This window comes from Oreochromis aureus, linkage group 10 (genome assembly GCF_013358895.1).
Source record: "Oreochromis aureus strain Israel breed Guangdong linkage group 10, ZZ_aureus, whole genome shotgun sequence".
Lineage (NCBI taxonomy): Eukaryota > Metazoa > Chordata > Actinopteri > Cichliformes > Cichlidae > Oreochromis > Oreochromis aureus.
Window position 1 is genome coordinate 7,963,800 of NC_052951.1, and position 19,265 is coordinate 7,983,064.

At 41.8% G+C, this 19,265-nt stretch overlaps 2 protein-coding genes across 3 annotated transcripts in view; one reads left to right on the forward strand and one right to left on the reverse strand.

The window, feature by feature from the left end:
* Window positions 1-1,624: 1,624 nt before the first annotated feature.
* hpda (4-hydroxyphenylpyruvate dioxygenase a) lies at window positions 1,625-7,952 on the reverse strand. Its single transcript, XM_031735396.2, has 14 exons — window positions 7,884-7,952; window positions 7,634-7,660; window positions 7,353-7,415; window positions 6,936-7,040; window positions 6,802-6,844; window positions 6,625-6,707; window positions 4,734-4,823; window positions 4,532-4,638; window positions 4,181-4,258; window positions 3,747-3,909; window positions 3,574-3,645; window positions 3,342-3,464; window positions 3,131-3,247; window positions 1,625-1,956 (listed from the first exon to the last, which is right to left on the reverse strand). Exons 1-14 carry the CDS (start codon window positions 7,884-7,886, stop codon window positions 1,843-1,845), a joined length of 1,188 nt encoding a protein of 395 aa, XP_031591256.1. The 5' UTR covers window positions 7,887-7,952; the 3' UTR covers window positions 1,625-1,842.
* Window positions 7,953-9,530: 1,578 nt separating this feature from the next.
* Window positions 9,531-19,265, forward strand: part of mtmr4 (myotubularin related protein 4) — a 47,600-nt gene continuing 37,865 nt past the window's right edge. Inside the window, exons 1-2 of one of the 2 annotated variants that reach the window (XM_039618320.1) lie at window positions 9,531-9,606; window positions 15,437-15,537. In XM_039618320.1, coding sequence (XP_039474254.1) covers window positions 15,535-15,537 — 3 coding nt within the window. In that variant the 5' untranslated portion in view covers window positions 9,531-9,606; window positions 15,437-15,534. Of the gene's footprint in view, window positions 9,607-14,046; window positions 14,191-15,436; window positions 15,538-19,265 lie in introns of those variants that run through there. The other variant, XM_039618321.1, reaches the window with a different exon arrangement.

Below are 19,265 nucleotides of genomic sequence, written 5' to 3' on the forward strand. Positions count from 1 at the left end.
ACTCACAAGAACAATACTACAAAAATCATAAAGAATTAAACATGTTGGGTCAGGGGACCCAGGACCCTGACACGCGGGTTGCCGACCCCTGGTACAGGGCATTGAAGATGCTAACAGTGGGTGGATTATATTCTTAAACTTAATTACAGCGCTTTCAGAAAGACATCTACTGTGATGAAGTCTACTCACCACTACTGTGTAATCATTATCGTAAATGTAAATGTTATCAGGAAATGATCAGACAGGAGAGGGTTTTCAGGAAATACTGTTAAATGTTCAGTTTCTATGCCATATGTTAACACAACATCTAGAGTGTGGTTAAAGTAGTGGGTGGGTTATTTTACATTTTGAGAGAAGCCAATTGAGTCTAATAACAGATTAAATGCCATGTTGAGGCTGCCATTTTTTTTGCATCTACATGAATGTCAAAATCACCCACAATAATTATTTTATCTGAGCTGAGCACTAAATCAGATAAAAAGTCTGAGAAATCAGACAGAAACTCTGTGTAAGGCCAAGGTGGATGATAGATGGTAACAAGTAAGACTGGTTTCTGAGTTTTACAGCTGGGGTGGGCAAGGTTAAGCATCAGGCTTTCAAATGAATTAAAAGTCTGTCTTGGTCTTTCGTTGATTAATAGGCTGGTGTGAAAAATTGCTGCCACACCGCCCCCTCTGCCTTTGCTTCGAGATTTCTGGTAGTTAGAATGACTCGGGGGTGTTGATTCATTTAAACTAACATACTCATCCGGCTGCAACCAGGTTTCTGGAAGGCAGAGTAAATCGATTTGTTGATCGATTATTAAGTCATGTACTGACAGAGACTTGGAGGAGAGAGACCTAATATTTAAAAATCCACATTTCACTGTTTTACTCTTTGGTTCAGATGTGGATATTGTATTGTTCTTTCACTGTGATTTTTTATGTTTAAGTTGTTTGTTGCTGGTTTTTAGTTTGTTTTTTGGGAGTTGACACAGTCTCTATGGAGATGGGGTTTTGTGGGGGGGGGTACCAGGAGGAGAGAAGCTGCAGAGAGGCGTGTATACTGCAACTCAAGTAGTACTGTTGTTTCACCTTGAAAAGCAATCTGTATAAAGCCTAAAGTGTAAGAAGGACATATGATCAATCCTGGATAATGCTTTTAGTTTTTAGAGGGATTACATGCTACTACACGCTCAGCTGGCTCTTTGGCCTCTTTTCCAGTCTTTGTGCAAAGAAGATAAGATATGAAATGAAAAATTCATATCCCACATATTATAGTATAAATAATGTGTGCAATTGTTCCTTTGGTAGTGTTGTCTGGTTATTTCTCTCTGCCTCACTATACTATATCACACTTTAAGTTTATTTGGAGCAAAACAGACTTTTTTTTAAAATTTATGTACATATCATGATGATATTTGATTATATTTCTTTTGAATTTCTGTAGTAATAGTGGTGCGTCGTACAACCATAGTACTTACACACATAGCTACGTACATAGCTAACTGTCTCCTGGCTGCGGTTCAGCATGAAGATGTGAGCATCTCAGTCTTCACAGCTAACCCTCCACAATAAAGCATAGCAGTGTCAGACTATTCCTTTAATATTTGAACCTCTATTTACAAAACACATATGCCAGCCCACATGAACATTTGTTTCTTTATTTAGCCAAACACCGTGCAATCTCCCGACAGCTAAAAGCATATCTGATAACACTCTCAGCTTGTCACACTCAGATATTCAAAACTGCGTAAGTGTTTGCTGTGCTGCAGTCGTGGTGGGTGTTGTTGACCGCCTCTGAAACGTACAGCCGAGTAGATAAGAGTCCCAGTGTGGCTTGGCAGCACCAGACGTCAGCGGATCAGTAGAAGGCTTCGGCCTGCCCTTTGGGTGTCAGCACAGTGAGGTTGCCCCTGGCGTCTTGGTCCTTCTCAATAGCCTCAAAGAGAGACTTGAAGTTTCCTGCCCCAAAGCCCTGGTGAAAGAACAGACACACACAGATGGCTAATTACCCAAAGATCTGCCTTCTTCTGTGCCATTTGTTATGGCTCTAGGGATCTTCTCTCAGACAACGTTCAGGGTGTTTAACGCTTTGATGTTGGATCACAAATGGTACATAAATATCCTCCCAAGGTTCAAACATTTCCTCCTCTGTGACAGCAAGCTGCGCTCACTGGGCGCTCGCAAATTAATCATGTAAATATTTTCACAGATAATCCAAAAAACAAAGATCCAGTGTTGGTGGTTCCTCTGAGAAATTCTTTGCTGTGGTTCAGATGCAGTTTCTCACTTTCATGCATTGTATCCACATCTGTAGACACGGGAGAGTGACAAGATGAGCGTGTTCTGACAAGCAGAACGGGCGCTGAGTGTTATGAATTGAGTACCACAGGGTGCAACCCAATCCAGAGATCCCCCTCGCTGTGAAGCAGTGAGCCTTTTAATCTGCATCTGTGACAGATTTACTGAGCTTTTACAAGTACGCTGCTCTTGTAGCGTTCTCGCTGGGTGGGAGCTGTAAACAGGTGTTCTTCCTCGGGTTCTTGTAGGTGGCAGAGGCATGAAACAGAGCCCCAGGCCTGTAAATCCCACCAGTAAAGGCTAGTAGGCATAGTAGGCTATGCATACTAGGCACAGTGGGCAACTGTCCCAAAGGTCTGGTCCCTTCAAAAGCCATATTTCTATTCAGTAAAAACTTTATCAGAAGTTTGCAGCATTCAAAAACTGCATCACCTGAGAGAGAATTGTCAACATGTGGTTTCAGTGATTTTAACTGTGTTTTATGTGTTTTATCACATCACTTCCATCTTTTGATATAATTACCACGCAGAAACTCTTTGAAAATAGATTATTTACATCATAAAATGTCCCAAAAATAGTCTAAAGGACTATAGTCTAAAGGACTATTTTTAAATATTCAAAAAGTCAATAACCAAAAAGTGGCATAATGAAGCAAAAAAATCTTCAAGTAAACCATGAACTCGGTCCAAAAAACATATTAGTCAGGGTTAAGTTGTGCCCAACTAAAATATTTGCCCTCCATACTGATGGGGTTAATATAGGTGTGGTATGAGAGGCCTTAAATATAGCAAAGCCCTACTCTCTGTTTATACAAGTTATACCAGTAGCCTGCCTAACTGGTCACTTACAAAGTGGTTATGTCTCTGAATGACCTCCAGGAAAAGTGTTGGTCTGTCCTGCACAGGCTTGGTAAAGATTTGAAGGAGGTAGCCCTTGTCATCAAAATCCACTAAGATTTTTAATTCCTTAAAAAGAAAAACAAAAGATCTTTTAGATTTAAAGACACAAAGAAAAAATAACAAAACAAAAAAAATCAGCCATGCCAAAAGCAGTCCTCACCTGTAAACGGTCGAGGTCTTCAATCACTTTGATTTTGGCAGTTTTGAGTTTCTTCCTCAGGGTGTCGTAATACGTGTCAGGTGCTGAGAGGAACTCCATCCCTCGGGCGCGCAGGTTCACTATCTATTTAGTGACAAGAACAGAGGGAGAAAAAAGACGAATCTAAAACAGGCCCTGCAAGCATGAAGCTTCAAAATAGCCTGGAGTTTTCCTGCTAATTACACAGACTCACAGATTCAATAATGTTCGATGTGTTGAGGGCGATGTGCTGTACACCTGGCCCCCCGTTGTAGTCTACGTATTCCTGTGAGGACACAACGCAGGACATCACACACACATATTTTTGTATCAGACCCCTCGGGCTGCTGGGATCCATGTCACAGAACAAACCTCTGAAAGCCTCACCTGGATCTGCGACTTCTTTTTCCCCGTGGCAGGTTCGTTGATTGGCATCTTAATGGTCTCTTCGTAGTTTGTGACAACTATAGACCTCAGCGCGCTGTACTGTGTGTGGATCTGCTTGTCATCGATCGACCAGAACCGATGAAACAGCAGACATTTCTGGTACCTAGAAATTCAGAAATACGAGGTAAGAAATACTAATAATCGGAGCTAATAAGGAACTACATTTCCTCTTGTTCCTTCTTTCTTGAAGCAATCTTTGAATTTTGTGGAGAAGTCATTTTGTATGAGGGCTTGCTGTTTGAAATAAATGTGTCAACATTTCCCAGCAACAGCGGTGGAGCGACTGCCTGTGGTGTTTGTTTACTTTGTCCTTTTGCCCTGTGTGTCTGCTGCACCCGCAGCGAGTGTACGTGCACTGGAGACAGGAGACCTACCAGTCTGAAATTGGCACCATTTGGTCATCTGGCTGGTTTCCCACAATGTGATCGATGAAGTTCAGACCTGTTGGTGGACTGTGAAAGAAAAGAAGAATAAGCCGTCAGGCTGCTTAATGATATACAGATGTGATCAAAATACACATAATCATGTTTTGTTGTGATTTTATGATAATCTTTTAGTCTATAATTCCACAGAAAAGGGAAAATATGTACTAAAATGTCATCAGGGACTGACAGTGGTGAAATCTAGATTCATGTTACTCCTTCCATGTGCATGCACAAAAATCACCAGAGGGGAAAAAAGGCACAGGTTGTAGCAGATGAGGTGGTGTCGTGGGAGAGACTCACAGATTAGCTAACAGGGGATCTCTAAACAGAGGCTCTTTGTAGCTCGGCAGGAAAAGGCCCTTGTAGGGACTTAGGTACTCGATGAGTGTGTGTGTGGTATCTCCATACTGAGGACAAAACATTTGCACAGCATTATTATTGGCTTTCAGTTTCTTCAATGTATTTACACAGGGCTTTCCAATGTGAGTCACCCTTTATGTACCGTCTGAATCACTGCAAACTTGACCCTCCCATGGCTGTCCTGCTCCACCCAGGGCTCCTTGACGACCACAGCTCCTCGCTCCTTGGCCGTCTGTCATTGGAGAGATGTCAGGATGGGTGTAAGATAACGGGAGTTTGCAACAGCTGTGTGTCTGTGGCTCCTGGAAGCCCTCCAGTGGCCAAAGGGAAAATATCTTCCTAAGAAGCTACAAAATGGTGGTTCAGAGAGCAAAGGCTGTTGATCCCTGCAGTAAGTGCACGTTGATTCGGTATCTTTGCAGCCACCTGATAGTCCACACGGCAGTTTATGTCCTGCCTGACCTTGTCTGAGGTAAAGAGAGTTCACACAAGCAGCTAAACCTCAAGGCTGCAGCAGGAGTTGTCACAACACTGGCCTGTTTACCCCAATTTCAACACACCCCTCACCCCACGTCAGTATATATAGTATGAGGTAAGAGGATTAAATCTCAGTCACAGAAGTGAGCTAATGTGAGCACAGCGGAGCTCTAATTATTTATTATCTCATAGTATTATTAATATGTTGCAACTTTTACAAATTCTTTTTATTCTTTACTTAAGTAAACTTGTTCTCTCTTCATAGCATTTATATGATGATTTACAGCCTGTCTGTCCTGAAGTTAAAATTATGCATATGGCACGGTTACTTATGCGCATGCTTAAGGAAGCTGCATCTTTGCTATGATGAAAATAGCCGACTGGATGATTATTCATTTATCCAAATTTCGGAGCATTATTTTCATGTCAGAAGAAACAGTTCACTACTTCCTAAAATGAATATACAAGGGCACTGGGTGAAGAACTCATTTTACTTTGTGACTTACACATAGCCCACTTTGCTCGTGAGTGGGCCAGAGCAGTGAAACTCCTCTTTGTATCAATGCAAAGAAGGTTAACAGCATATTTAATCATTGAGATATCAGAGTATTAGAAAAAGAGGAGCAATTTCAACAGTTTTTCTGCATAACGGAGAAATGTGGCTCTAGTAAATGGAAGACATATGTTGCCAACAACTCAACTGTTTGGGCATAAATTGTGTAAAATTACAGAAAATGTTCGGTCCTGTAATTAAAAATCAGAAAATTTCACACACAAAAAAAACATTTTTAATGAAAATAAAAAACAGGAAAGTTTCTGACATTTAATTATTTATTAGTTACTTTGGTATACTATGAATGAGCATGGGGGAGTAATTTATCAGCAGGAAAAACTCCAAAATGTCCTCCTTCACATTTTCCAAACTGTCCAGAGGGCCGAATTGGAGTTTGTGGGCCTTATGTTTGACACCCTTGGTTTAGAGTATTAAAGATTTAGATGGGATTATTGTGAGCTGCCTAATTTGAAAAAAAAAAAACAAAAAAAAACAACCTATTACAATATTACAAAATATGTTGAACAACTAAGAGTAACCCTGCTCACTTCCAGGAAGTCAGAGATGCAACAAAACTACCCATGAACCTCAGACAAACAGTGGATCAGTGCAGCTACTCTATATTTGCCAACTTTTGCCAGGAATTTCCCAACTTTTGGCACAAGCATGTAAGTTTTTATCTTATCTTAGTCTGGATAAGCAGAGACTGAAACTAACAGATAAAAAATGAAACAAATTCCCCATCACTGTCTCTTTATGGCTAATGTTGGTTTAGCATGAAGAATTAGCCACAATCAAGCACCACAACCAGTTGCACAGTTCAAGGGACACAGAAAAACACGGAAATTTAGAATGTTGTGCTAAATTTCTGTGTTCTTCAATTAAGCCAAATGGGACAGGGACTTTTTTAACCCCACAGTATCAAAAAGTTGTTTTTTAAATTTTATTTTATTGTCACACTAGAAAAATTTAAAGTTTAACTGAAAACAATCTGTCATCTTACCTTGAATAAGAAGTCACAGTCCTCCACTTGGAAGGCGATGTCTTTAACTCCGTCTCCGTGTTTAACTAAGTGCTCTCCCATCTCTGGGGGGGGGTGTTAAAGCAGAATATAAATCATGCCGTCATACCGTCATGTCACCTTTTTTATAGTATTAAGTGATCTGATGAGAAAACCTGCCTTCATTTCCAGGATTCAGAGCAGATTCAAATGCAAATATAATCTGTGAGGAGAGCAGAGGAGTAGTTATGTTTTTGCACTGAGGGTGAGATCTTCTGCCAGGTCGAGCATTCTGTGAACGTTACTGTTCGTACCTTATTCTGTCTGATGACATGTGACACCACCTCTCTGCTGCCAGTCTCCAAACCCTTGTAGGCCAGGGGCTCGAAGCCCAACTTATCACAGTAAAATGAGGCTGCCTGTGAAGTATCCACACTGTTACTCTGATGAAATCTAACGATGCGAGACGTACTGAAGCTAGGACATGCCACAGTGTAATGTGTAGTCTCACCTGTATGCTGAACAATAATCCACAATAAAACTGTTTTTACTGATTATTCTGTTTATTTATTTAATTAATTTGACATTTTATTTTTTTCGGTGCAACCAGCTCTCTGACCTGTATATGAGTCTGTACAGGCTCAAAGTCAGCTTACAGATGGATGATACGGTAAAGATTTGAATAACTAACAGTGAGCTTCTGGTCATGTATACAGGGTTTGGATACTGACCTGTTTGGCGTTGCCGACCCAGAAGGTGACATGATGGAACCTGACAAACCTTCCCCTTGCAGGCTAGCAAGTAAAAGCAGAATTCAAGATTGACATTGGAAAGTGTGCAAATTCTTCAGGTGACAAGTAACACAGTAACCAGTTATAATGGGTAGTTGAAAAATAAATCTGGGATAGTTTATTTTTTCCTGCACCAATTAACCAGCTGTGAATATTACGCAAAAAGCACAGTAGCACACATAACAAAACACCAGACACCACAGAGAAAATATTAATCTCACCTTCTCTCCTTTGTCTGTGTAGCTTGTCTAAGAAGAAGGAAAAGACAGAAATCACAATAGCTTCATTAACACGCGGTCAGGAAAAACCTGCAGTCAACTGATCTCGTATATCTAATGTGACTTAATTGGGTCTTATCTGTTGAAGAAGCCATTATCTCCACAATTACTCAGCTGTGGGAAGGCCCAGAGTCCCACAACTGACAGCATCTGCTCATTATAATTGGCTTTGATTATAGTCAAGTCTCCTTACCATGCTGCGATTTCAGATAGGGCTTGGCTCCGAGAAGAGAAAGATTGGAAATCAGGGCCAAGCCAAAAATGAGCAGATAAGTACTGACCTGATGACCAGCTGTGATTGGTCCTTTGGGGTCTACACCCACCTGTCCACCTCCTCGCTTCCTGAAACTTCGGCAGCAGTGACCCAGGTTTTGGCATCTGTCCTGTCATTTTTGTGTCTAATCAGTGTCCAGTCCTTAATCATGCAGTCGTCATAGAAACATAGACATAATAAACAAAGCCAGGGAAAAACATTACAGACACTGAGATCTTTTTCTTGAAACTAAACTTACCACTGAAATAAACAGACGAACTTTTAAAAATGTATTATCTAACTGAGGCTGATGAAAAGCTTAAAACAATCATAATGCATCCACAGTGTGCAGAACTAAACTGGGAGTTCTGCACTAAGCAAAGATGCAATGTTGTTAGAGGTGAGGATAAAAAATATTCCTGTCCCATAGGAGTTTCTGACAGCCCTCTGTGGTTTCTTACTTCCACCACCAGAGGGAGCAATAAGCACTTACTGTAAGATTAGTGTGTGCCAGTACCACAGCTTGGATGTGATGTGATTTGAATTACTGTCTCCATACATTGTGCTAACAGTCATACATTTACATGTTGTACATTTTCTGAAAACAGGTTTTCACTCAGTTTTTTTTAAATTTTTGCATTAAGGTATGTGGCAAATAAACCATCCCTTTAAACAAGCATATACTGTAGTGTTTATTTATCTATCTATTTATGTACCTATATATTTAGGGTGCTTGTAGTGTCTTAGAAACTTCAGGATAACTGTGCAACTAACTAGTTGCATTGGTCGCATGATTAAAGGTTTTAAGAGTAAATTTAAAGGGTTGGTTGTTCACGCTACAAATTAATCAATACTTTCTAATTATTCTATTTATTGAATTATTCATATTTAATATCAGATATCAAATATATTCAAATATAACTCACTTCTTACAGCTATTTATTAGATTTATAGTGTACATGCTTACACTATCTCAGTCTTACTGTTCACTCTACTTTAACGTAATTGCATTTTTATTCTCTGTGTTTTTTTATTTTTATTTTTTTTTTAAAGTATTCTCACGCTATTAGGCCCTGACTATGCGCCTGTGGCACGTTTGTTTGACTATTTTGTTTATTTATTGTAGACTATACTGTTTTTATTCTTTATCCTGCTGCTGTAATACAACAAGTTCCCTTGTGTAATCAATAAAGTACTGTATCAATCTATTTATTTAAATAGCTATATTACAAATGAATTATTTCGTTTGATTTCTTTTTTTTAAAGATAAATCATCGATAGTTCAGTTAAACAATCAGCTCAAGCGTACACCTCACGTGTTCCGCGAATGTGAAAACCCTGCTATGTTCCAGCTCCTGTGTGTCTGTGTGCCGAGCTCACGTATTGCACGTTGTTTGTGTGCGTCCAGTTGGTGCCGCGCTGTGATTTTCTATTGGTGCGCTTCAAGAGTGTAGTGGCACCTGATTGGCTCTGCTGTGGGCGTGTTCGACCCACTGGCTTGTTTGCTTTCAATTCTCATTGGTTGGTGAGAATTCTGCAGCGTCGTTGGTCTCCTAGTGCTCGGTTACCTACTCAATTATTGGTTGCGGCTTTTGTCATCGGGCGAGAATGCGGAAGTCGTGCAGTCTACTGAGTCACCGTTGTGACAGCTGATTGTTTCTGAGTGAGTAACTCGATTTATTTTTTTTAAATGAAGTAACTTCTAAATGATATATTGTATGTGACATGTTCTCAGGCCGTCAGACTTGTCTCGAACTTGTGGACCTTAAACGGTTTTGTCGTTTTTGTAGGCAAATGAGCGAATTTTAGTCACTAGCCTGGACCAGTGTTGCTATCCGGTAGCTAGCACAGTGCTAACATTTACGCGCACACACGCACACTTTCGGTTCTCCAACTAATCGCCTCTTAGCGTAGTGCCAGGCTGTGCTGGGGCTGTGGTCCACTTTCACTTTCACCATACGTTTTTTTTTCTTTTTTTTTTTTTTTTTAAACTTCAGCCTCCTCGTCATCCGTTCACACCTGTTGTGTTGTCACCAGTCAAACCGGTCACCTGACATTTAAATGGAGCTCACAGTCAAGAAAGCTGGAAATTTCTAGACCGTTTATGATCAGAGGAAAAATACCCCGGAATCCCCCACTGTACTTGGAAATTATTTTTATATGGAAAGTAAAACCGGTTCCCCAAAACAAATGGCTCTTATTGTTGTCACTTCGTGATTTTTATTTTTTATTTTTTGCCTTTTTTTTTTATTTCCCCTCAGTTTCCATCAGAACACTTTTTTTATTAGCAGCTTTACTACTCCTATGGAGAAGTGAAGAAACTAGTACCTAGCTTTTCTTCAAAATGTACTTCTTTAGCTCGCACTGCTGCATCACAGTGCTGCTTTTGTTTCGCTAGCAGTCCACAACCTAAAGGTATTCATTTTGCTGTCACATGAGTCAAAGACAAGATGCTCACAATGCTGTTTTTGGTTACTAGATGTTTGTCCTTTTTGCTTGATGTAAAGTGGACATACAAAAGCTCCATATTTTTATTCTTGGCCTGCACTAGAGTAGCTTTACGTGATTCCATTTAAAATGATTCTTATTTATAATACTGGCCCTTGGGATAAACTGAGGGACTGCCCCGTCTTGAACAAGCTGCTTTAGCTCCCCTGCCTTTAAGCTAAGTCTGATTGGCTGGATCATGCAAACAAAGAGTTCAGTGTTTGAGTTAACCATATTATGGTTATCCCATTGCTATGACATAATATGGGGCCAAGAGCAGAAAAAAAAACCCTGAAACAGAGTGTTTAGAGGGAGAGTGTCAAACATGAGGTCCAGGGACCAGAATTGGCCAACAAAAACTCCAATCTGGCCTACTGGACAGCTTTGGGTAAAATGAAGGAATGAACTTTGGCCTTTCAGCTGTAACTTGGACAGGTTTTCCTGTTCCTCCCACATGGCCATTCATACTACACTAAAGTAATTAAGTAATAAGAAGTAAGTAGTAAGTGAGTAAGGTTAACAGTGAAATAATCTACTGTTTCCATTTTGTTTTTTATTGTGTTTTTTAAAAGAAACAAACAAAACAAAACAATGGTTCCACAGTTAAAATAAATAAATAAAATAGGGTATTCTCTGTGACGAGAAGCCTACTTAGGATCAAAGTGGGCTGCGTTTGGCCCATCATGTGAAATGAGTGTGACCTTTCCGAATCAGAGGAATGTGAAGCCTGAGCTTCTGGCTCATAGGGATTATCTATGTAAAACTTAGCTCATGTTTAATGCACATCCACATCTTTAACGGTAAATATTTGACAGAAAATAAGGGAGAACGTTACTTAAATTTGTTTTGTCAAAATTATTACCAGGTTGTCTCTTCTTGAGTAGCTTGTAGACATATTTGTGATTCTTGCATGGAGCTTTTTTTGTTGTTTGGTCAGTTTAGTTTTGATTTGGTCTTTAGTTTCGAAATGGGTTTTGGCTTGATTTTGAGTAATTCCAACTGTAATGATCAATTGTGAGATAGGGCTGCAAAATTGGACTATTTTCATCACTGGCTGAGCTGCAGATTACTATAAATTTTGTTGCGTTGTGGAACATGGCAACATAAAAATGTCATAATTTTGAAATTCCAATCCTTTAAATTATCTTGTTCATTTGACAAACAGTCAGCAATCCAGAAGATAATTTGTTTTCAACACCCAATAATCTTCTCAATTGTGTCAAAAGGACTGACTCGTTTTTGTTTGGTCAAATGAACAAGATTGATTAATGAATGCATTTCTGCTTGGTTGCTGTCATTGCTTCTTCCAAATTTGAAGGCTAGAACAAGAATTAATCAAACTTATGTGTTCAACAGTATACTGCAGTATACTTCAGTGCTTCCTTAAATGTGTCCATAGCGCAGAGGACTCAAAGTAACAAATGATGGCCTTAAATGATACATACTTCTGTTTCCCCATTTCACGACACAGTTCCTGATTTCATCCTTTTTTTGAGATCTTGTTACATAATCTGTTTTCATTAACCAGAACAATTCAAATCATACCACCCCTTTAACTAATATCAACTACATACTACATAGCTCTTTGACTGTTTTTAACTGAGCAGTGTCTCAAGACAGCATTCGACATGCATAATCATGCACATTTCTGAGAATAGGTGTGGTTTGTACCTGGAATTAATTGTGACATCACCTCCTTATCGTTAATATCAAAATAAACACTGTCGTTTGTGGAATTTCAGTTTTGATTTCCAGATCAGTCGTGTCAAACATATCTCACTGTCAGCACGACATTACCTGAGCTCAGATGTTGCCTTCAGGGTAATATTTGTTGTCACAAGCATTTCCCGTACACTGGTGTCAGTGAGTGAGAAGGTATTTCAGCACAAATGTAGTCAGTGTTTAGATTTACAGCCTGCTTGCTTTCAGCCGATAAAATCTTGCCAAAACTTTGCCAAAGCAGAGTGAGTGCAGCTGGGGTTGCTAATGTTTTGTATATTGGTTTGCAGAAAACAGTGAAAGTAGGGAAGGAATGAGGGGAAAAAGTGCCCTCTTTTAGCCACTGATCCCAAAGCTGGATGAATATTTTTGAAAAGAAAGAACAGTTTTGCTATAAATTGTAATGCTTTCTGGCAGATTACACATTATTTAGGAAATGCGTGAAAGTGTGGATGGTTTGTAAAGGGCACCTAGTATTTGACGATATTCGTTCAAATGCAGAATTTTAAGCTCTTCTGGCTCTCTTTTTTGTTTTTTTTTTGTTTCACAGCCCACAAACCTAATTCATGATTCAGCCTCACCCCTTTAAGTGTAGCTTCTCTATCGCTAGGCTGTCGTTTTCCGCCAACAGGCTCTGAATCACTTAAGCTGTGATTCAGAGCCTGTGCAAAAATCTCGAGACAGTCCAGTTAGATCATTTTCTAAAGCAGATGTGGCATCCAGCAGGAGATGGTCTGCTTCAGATGCTTTTGCTAAAAGTATTCCGGTTTAGACTAAGATGTTGCCTGCAAAAAGCATGGAAGAAGCACAACCTTTTCACTGGGAATTTGCAGCATTATTACCTGGTCACACTGACCCACATTAGCATTATCGGCTTTTTACAAAGGAGCTGATCATTTAATATCCACTTTGTGTATGGCAGTTGCATTCCTGCAGTGGAATTAACTTGAATCAAAAGGCACTAAAACATTTTTCAACCAAACCCATGTATTTCATAGGGTTGGTTCAAAAGTTTTTATAGCTTCATTTGCAAAAAATGAACTTTTTACTTAAATAAGTTTGAGATTACCCATGTATAAGTAGCTGATTGTACTCTACCTGCCTGGTCAGCACCAAACGGTAAACAAAGCCGCAGGTAGTTGGTTACTATCTATCTAAAGATTCAGATGTTTCTGTAGGTGTTCTTAAACCCAAATGGGAACTAAAATGAAAATAAGTATTGAAGTAAAGTAAAAAAGCTGTTGTTTTATTTTATAGCTTCCCACAACCGGGATGGTACATGCTAACATTGCTGCACTCAGATTAACTGTAACTAACATTTCTATTTAACCCTCAATCTGCTTTGAACTATTTCTGTCATATTGTGGCTCAAATATAGATTTATTTAATATATAGCTTTATTTTTTTAATTTATAACTTTATTTAATAGTTTTTCTTTTAGATGTGTGTGTGTGTGTGTGTGTGTGTGTGTGTGTGTGTGTGTGTGTGTGTGTGTTTTTTTTTTGTTTGTTTGTTTTTTTTTGGTTTGTTTGTTTGCTTGTTTTGTTTTGGGTTTTTTGTTTGTTTGTTTTTAAAGCTTCAGCCAATTAAAATCAGATTTCAGTTTTTGTTTAATTCAATCTTGTGGGGCTATTTATGCTGAGTCAATAGATGACTCACATTACCTGAAGAGCAATATTGGACCCTTTTCCTCTCCTGAAAACGGTTGCCTGCATGTGATTTCTGTATTTATTACTGATTAGCAACGAAAGCAGTCCCTTCTGATCATGAGTCACGAGTTTGTTGTAGGTAGGTGAATTGTTAAGAGTGTTTGCCCTGTAGTATGGCTTCTTTCACTTTGAGCAGAGTGGGAGGGAGAAAGAGTAAGCAATAGAGACAGAGCGTGAGAGGGAGGGAGGGAGGCTTGCCATGTACTGGACTACAACCAGTTTGTATTTGGGAGACGGAGACTGCTGCTACTCTGCAAGACTCTTGAGCTTTAATCAACCCCAAAAGCTAGACAGAAGCTTAAAGCAAAAGTTTGATTCGATACTTTGAACAGGTAAGAGAAGTCTGCTTTGAGACAATTTTGAGAGTTGAGTAGTTTTTTGATGTTTGGTTTTTGTTCTTTGAGCTTTGAGCTGTGTGCAAAAGGGGGTGTGTCGGGTTTAAAAAAAAAAAAAAAAAAAAAAAGCAGTGTAGGGAAGTGAGATGAAGGCACTGCACAGTGAGAATCTAGTTCAAAGCTGGGTCCTTGCATGCAATCAGTGTGTTGTTAAAGTCTGATTGTTTACCCAAGGAAATGAAGGCTGAATGTTTTGTCTCACTGCCTGTGTGCCACTCATTTCATAGTAAACTTCCACCGAACATAGTCGCTCCCTCCTGACTTGGCTCGTATATGCACAGGAAGGAAGAGTGCAGTATCAGTGTCACTTTTCATGCAGTCATTAAGTGTTTGTTTTCAGGGTAGTGCTTTTTTTTATTGTGTACAGCTGCTGGATCATTGCTTGTTGCTGTTCCAATGTGGCACACTGTCCAATCCAGGAGCAGAAGATTCAGCCCGCTTATGTTTCTGCAGTTTTGAGATGTAAATGAGTTGTAGGTCACCCGTGTTTCTGTGACAAATGCACATCAATACATAGTCACTGTAGAAAATACAAACCTGAAAAGTGCAGATTTGTGCTTACAGGTGGTGTTTACAGTGTCCTGTCTGTGAGGTGGTTTAGAAGCTATTAGAGGATACAGACATTCACCTCAGCACCTTTTCTTTTTGTTTTTAATGATTTTGGTGAAAAGAAAAGTCGCAGAGTTTGTTCACATCTCCTGTCTAGCTCCTGTGTTGTTATCTGTTCGGCTGCTGATAATCTGCAGAGGAATGTTGAGTTTGCATTTCCTGTAAATCAGAGCTTCTCTCCTCTGGCCACGTCAGATCTGCACCAAAGTCTCTTTCACGTTGTCAGACCGCACACATGTGCCTGCGTGCATGTGTGCCGTGTTGTTACATTGACTTGACCACAACTGGAGAGGGAACTTCTTGGCCCAGGCAACCAGTTAAACCTGCATGCCTGACATTTTGTGAAGAACTCTTGGGCCACGAGGTTTTGTGTTGGGTCATTTCTCTAAAATAAAAGTACATCCGTACTCAACTTCCTCAACAGGTTTATTGTTTTAGTGCCAGCTTCTTATTCTGTACTTTGGTCCAAGAAGGTTTGAAATCCAGCCCTTCACACCATGGCACACACTCCATTACCACCCACACACAAGTCTGAAGGTTGTTGTCTTTTTTGGGGTTTTTTTTATGTTGGCAGGAGGCATCGCTGTCCCGACAGAGCCCAGTAGGCAGGAGGAGAGGGAGGGATCTGAAGAGGAACACCCAGACTCACTGTCTACAGCGCTGGCTGACAGCATGGTGAGCCAATCACACTCCTGACTCCTCACTATTGTATATGTTTATATGTACTCTGCTGCAGATGCCTGACTGCTTTTAAAACAGGTGCCAAACTCCCTACATGATTTTCTTCATGGTAAAGTGGCAAGCTGGGACTTTACACTCACACAGGAAATGGCAGAATGCGGTTGCAAGCCAAAACAAAGCACAGACTGTTGCAACACGTATAACAATACACAACGCTAAAGCAGTTTTGTAAATGCCAGTTTCTGAAAAAAAAAAAAGTATACAGTATACAGTATAAAAGGACATTTCCTTTTATACTGTATCAGTTTGCATTTCTGACCACTTTCAATCAGAAATACAGAAATGTTAGGATTTACTTGCAAACTAAAATATAGCAATGAAGCAGTAAAATTGAAACGATTTTGCTGCAAATGACAGTTTGTTAGATAACTGCTCTTAGATTTCTAAGCTCGGCATGTTTTACGTGCAGGAAGCCAGTGCATTAGTGACTCCAGCTGGTTCTTAAAGGTGCCCGTGGAGAGATATGGTGTCAAATCCCTTCCCAGTCTTAAACAGGGACTTGTGGAATACTATTTAGAGTAGGTGAAAGTAGATCGTCCTCTTACAGAGTCTCCTCGCCCAGACACTAGTTTTCTCAGCAGGGATCCAGCTTCATTGGCCTATTGTTTAGTCCTACGTGCTTCTGCTTTCATGAAAGTGCTATGTAGCACCTAACAGATGTTACAAGTCTTTGATGTAGCTTGTTGCCACGTGGCCCTTGTACAACTGTGTTTTGGAGTACACTAAAACCTGTTGACCTCCTATTTACATGAAGGAGCTCAGCGCATTACATGTGGCATTTCAGAATATGAGAAGCACAAGTTCTGAACAATGCAATGAGCATTTAGTTCTCTAAGAGCTGAATGCTTACTCTCAATGTAGATTAAAATGCTCTTAGTGTAGCCAAGTGGTGAAGGTGTCTACTTCAGTAAATGCTGAATAGGGATTTGTCTGTTTATCTTCTGTTTGCCCTCTAGTGGATACTATTGGCTACTCATTTCTGTGGTTTAACTGAGACTAAATGGTTTCTTTGTGTTATGTAAGGTCACAACAGTAATTGGTATAAAAAAGATGGAGGTGGAATTGTGCTGCTTCAAGCTTCTACATGCATTTTTGTTTTGAATCTGTTTTTGCTGAGTCTCACATTTTGCGGTTCTTTGTCTAATCGCACTGCAGATGTTGGCCTGAGGGTTTTAATTCTATTGGAGCACAGAAAATTTAACACAGATCTGAGACTATTTGTGGATAACAGTACTACATGTATTTGAAATGAGCCATGCGACTGTGTATTTTAGTCCTAATTTAACCTGATTAGTAAGTACAGCATAATATTTTCAGATGTTAAGACATGCAGAGCTTCTCAATTTAAGGAGATCCATAACCTTTAGGAGTTTAAGTATCCAGTACACAAAATGCATTTGTAATTTTCTTTTTTTTCTTATTTTTAATTCATTGCTCCATCATAGAGAGTAATTTAGGTTCTCTTTCAGTCGATTCACTCGGTACAACACATAAGTATGGGATATCACGCCCTCGCGTGTCCTGGCTGAAGAAACCTTTATTCACGCCTTTAAGGCAGATGACGTGTGATGACACGCGCACGTATAGCCGCTGTCATCACAGTCATCCCTCAGTTCTTACGCTCTTCACCTCGCTGAGAACACCTCTGCTGAGTTGGGCTAGCTAGCTGCTGCTAGTTAGCTCCGTTGTCTGCTGACTTGAACTTAGCTTAACTGCCCCTGTTGGTGTTAGCCTCCACCGCCCAGTTGGTGTGTAGGCTGCCCGCGGAGCGTTAATTTCAAGTTTTTCCTGTGCAGCGTTTCGCTTTGCGTTTTGGAATGGACTCCAAACCGAAGCGAGCAAAGCAGAAATCTTCTGTTCGCCCCTGTCCTCAGGGATGTGGTTTCTGTTTGCACGACAGCGACCAGCACGATGCCTGCCCTGTCTGCCTGCGGATCGTCCACGCTAGGAGAGCGTTAACGGAGCCCGAAGCCTGTGCGTTTTGTTGCCAGCTCCGGCGCTCGACCCTGGAAAGACGGGTGACGTTTGTGGAAAAAGTGCTGGGGACGCCGGCTGTCGCAGACGGCATGACCCTCTCCTTTCGAGTCTGGAGCCCGGCCGCCCAAGTCCAAGACGAGGATTTCCGGTCGATGTCCCCGCAATTAGCTGGGCTGACCACATGGAATATGTTGACGGGTTAGCCGATGACGAGCCGGAACCATGCAGGAGCGCTGACGGGCTTCAGCCTGGGTTGAAGCCTGCCAGCGCTCCCCAGGAAGACGATGACGTGCTGGACATCGGCCTGGACATCCATGGTTTGTCGGAGGATGAGCAGGAGAGCTCATTGTCGGCCCAATGTGCCGCCGCTGCTGCGCCGGTTGGCCACGATGACACCTCTCTCTTTTCCCTGTTTCGCCGCGCTGCTGAGAAGCTGCAGGTGGACTGGCCCTCTCCTCCGCCAGCTCAGAAGCCGTCGCGGTTCGTGGGTTTTTTCCTCCCACCGGAGCCCGCAACGGCCAAAACCTGCCTTCCCATGTTCCCAGACTTTCTTTGCGAGCTAACAGCATCATGGGACAAACCTCTGTCTACCCGCGTCACTGTGCCCGGCTATGGACAGTACATGGAGTTGGACGGCGCCGAGGGGGCTGGCTTAGCTAACCCACCCCCTATGGAGCCGTCTCTGGCTGCTTATCTGGCCCTGTCCCATAACCATGGTGTCGGCGGCCCCGGAACTCTGCCGTCCAAGCACTGCAGATTCTCTGCTTCGCAGCTGGAGAAGATTTATCGGGCTCAGGCCGGCACTGCTCGCGCCATGAGCTCCGTCACCATGCTCCAGACGTACCAGGCAATGTGCCTGGCGGAGCGCGGATCGCTGGTTCCTGATGACAGCCCTTTGGCACCTCTTCTTAACGAGGTCAGAGTCGCCACAGATTACATCCTCCGTGCGTCTCGCTGTGCAGCGCTCTCCCTGGGCAGAGGGATGGCTTCGACAGTAGTGGCGCAGAGGCACCTGTGGCTGACCCTCTCTGACGTCCCGGATAGGGACAAAGCTGTATATCTGGACGCACCAGTGTCTGCGGCTGGGTTATTCGGACATTCACTTGAAGCCATTCAGGCTAGATTCGATCTGAGGAAGAAGCAGACGGAAGCTCTGCGCGACATCATCCCCAGACGTCAGCTGAAGCCCAAGCCCACAGCTAGCTCTCACAGGCCCGCCGCTCCTCTGCCAACTGGCAAGAGACCGGCGCCCACTGCTGAAGTGGGTGTGCCGCCAGCGAGAGCACATCCTCCGGCCCGAGCTCCACGCCAGTCGGCCTGGAGCAGAGGCCCACCCTCGGGCCCCCGGCGGGACCCGACGCCCAGGAGGAAGAAGCCTCAGCCCTCCTAGCTGTGGTTTCGAGTGGAGAAGGGGTCCAGCAGCAGGTAGACGCTGCTTTTACCCCTCTGTTGCCGCCCAAGAGGTGCCACTTAAGTTCTGTTCAGGTTGTCAGCCCCAGAAGGTGCTGCACTTTCCTAACACAGTCTCCCAAGCACAAAACCCCTGCACACAAAATGCCTCGGGTAACTCCCTGTTCAGGTGTGTTAAATGTTCAGGTGACCACATCAAGTGTTCCCGCTGTTTTTCATTGTTGTGCCCCAGAAAAGGTGCTTCCAGCAAAATGTATGAATGTACATGTTCCCAT

Bases quoted from the DNA above. Each gene is read 5' to 3' on its own strand.
- hpda (XM_031735396.2), bottom strand. The intron at 4,824-6,624 runs GTAAGATGACAG...CTCCAATGACAG, and splicing joins ACTGTGACTTCTTATTCAAG to ACGGCCAAGGAGCGAGGAGC. The intron at 3,465-3,573 runs GTGAGTCTGTGT...GTCACTAAATAG, and splicing joins CATCGAACATTATTGAATCT to ATAGTGAACCTGCGCGCCCG.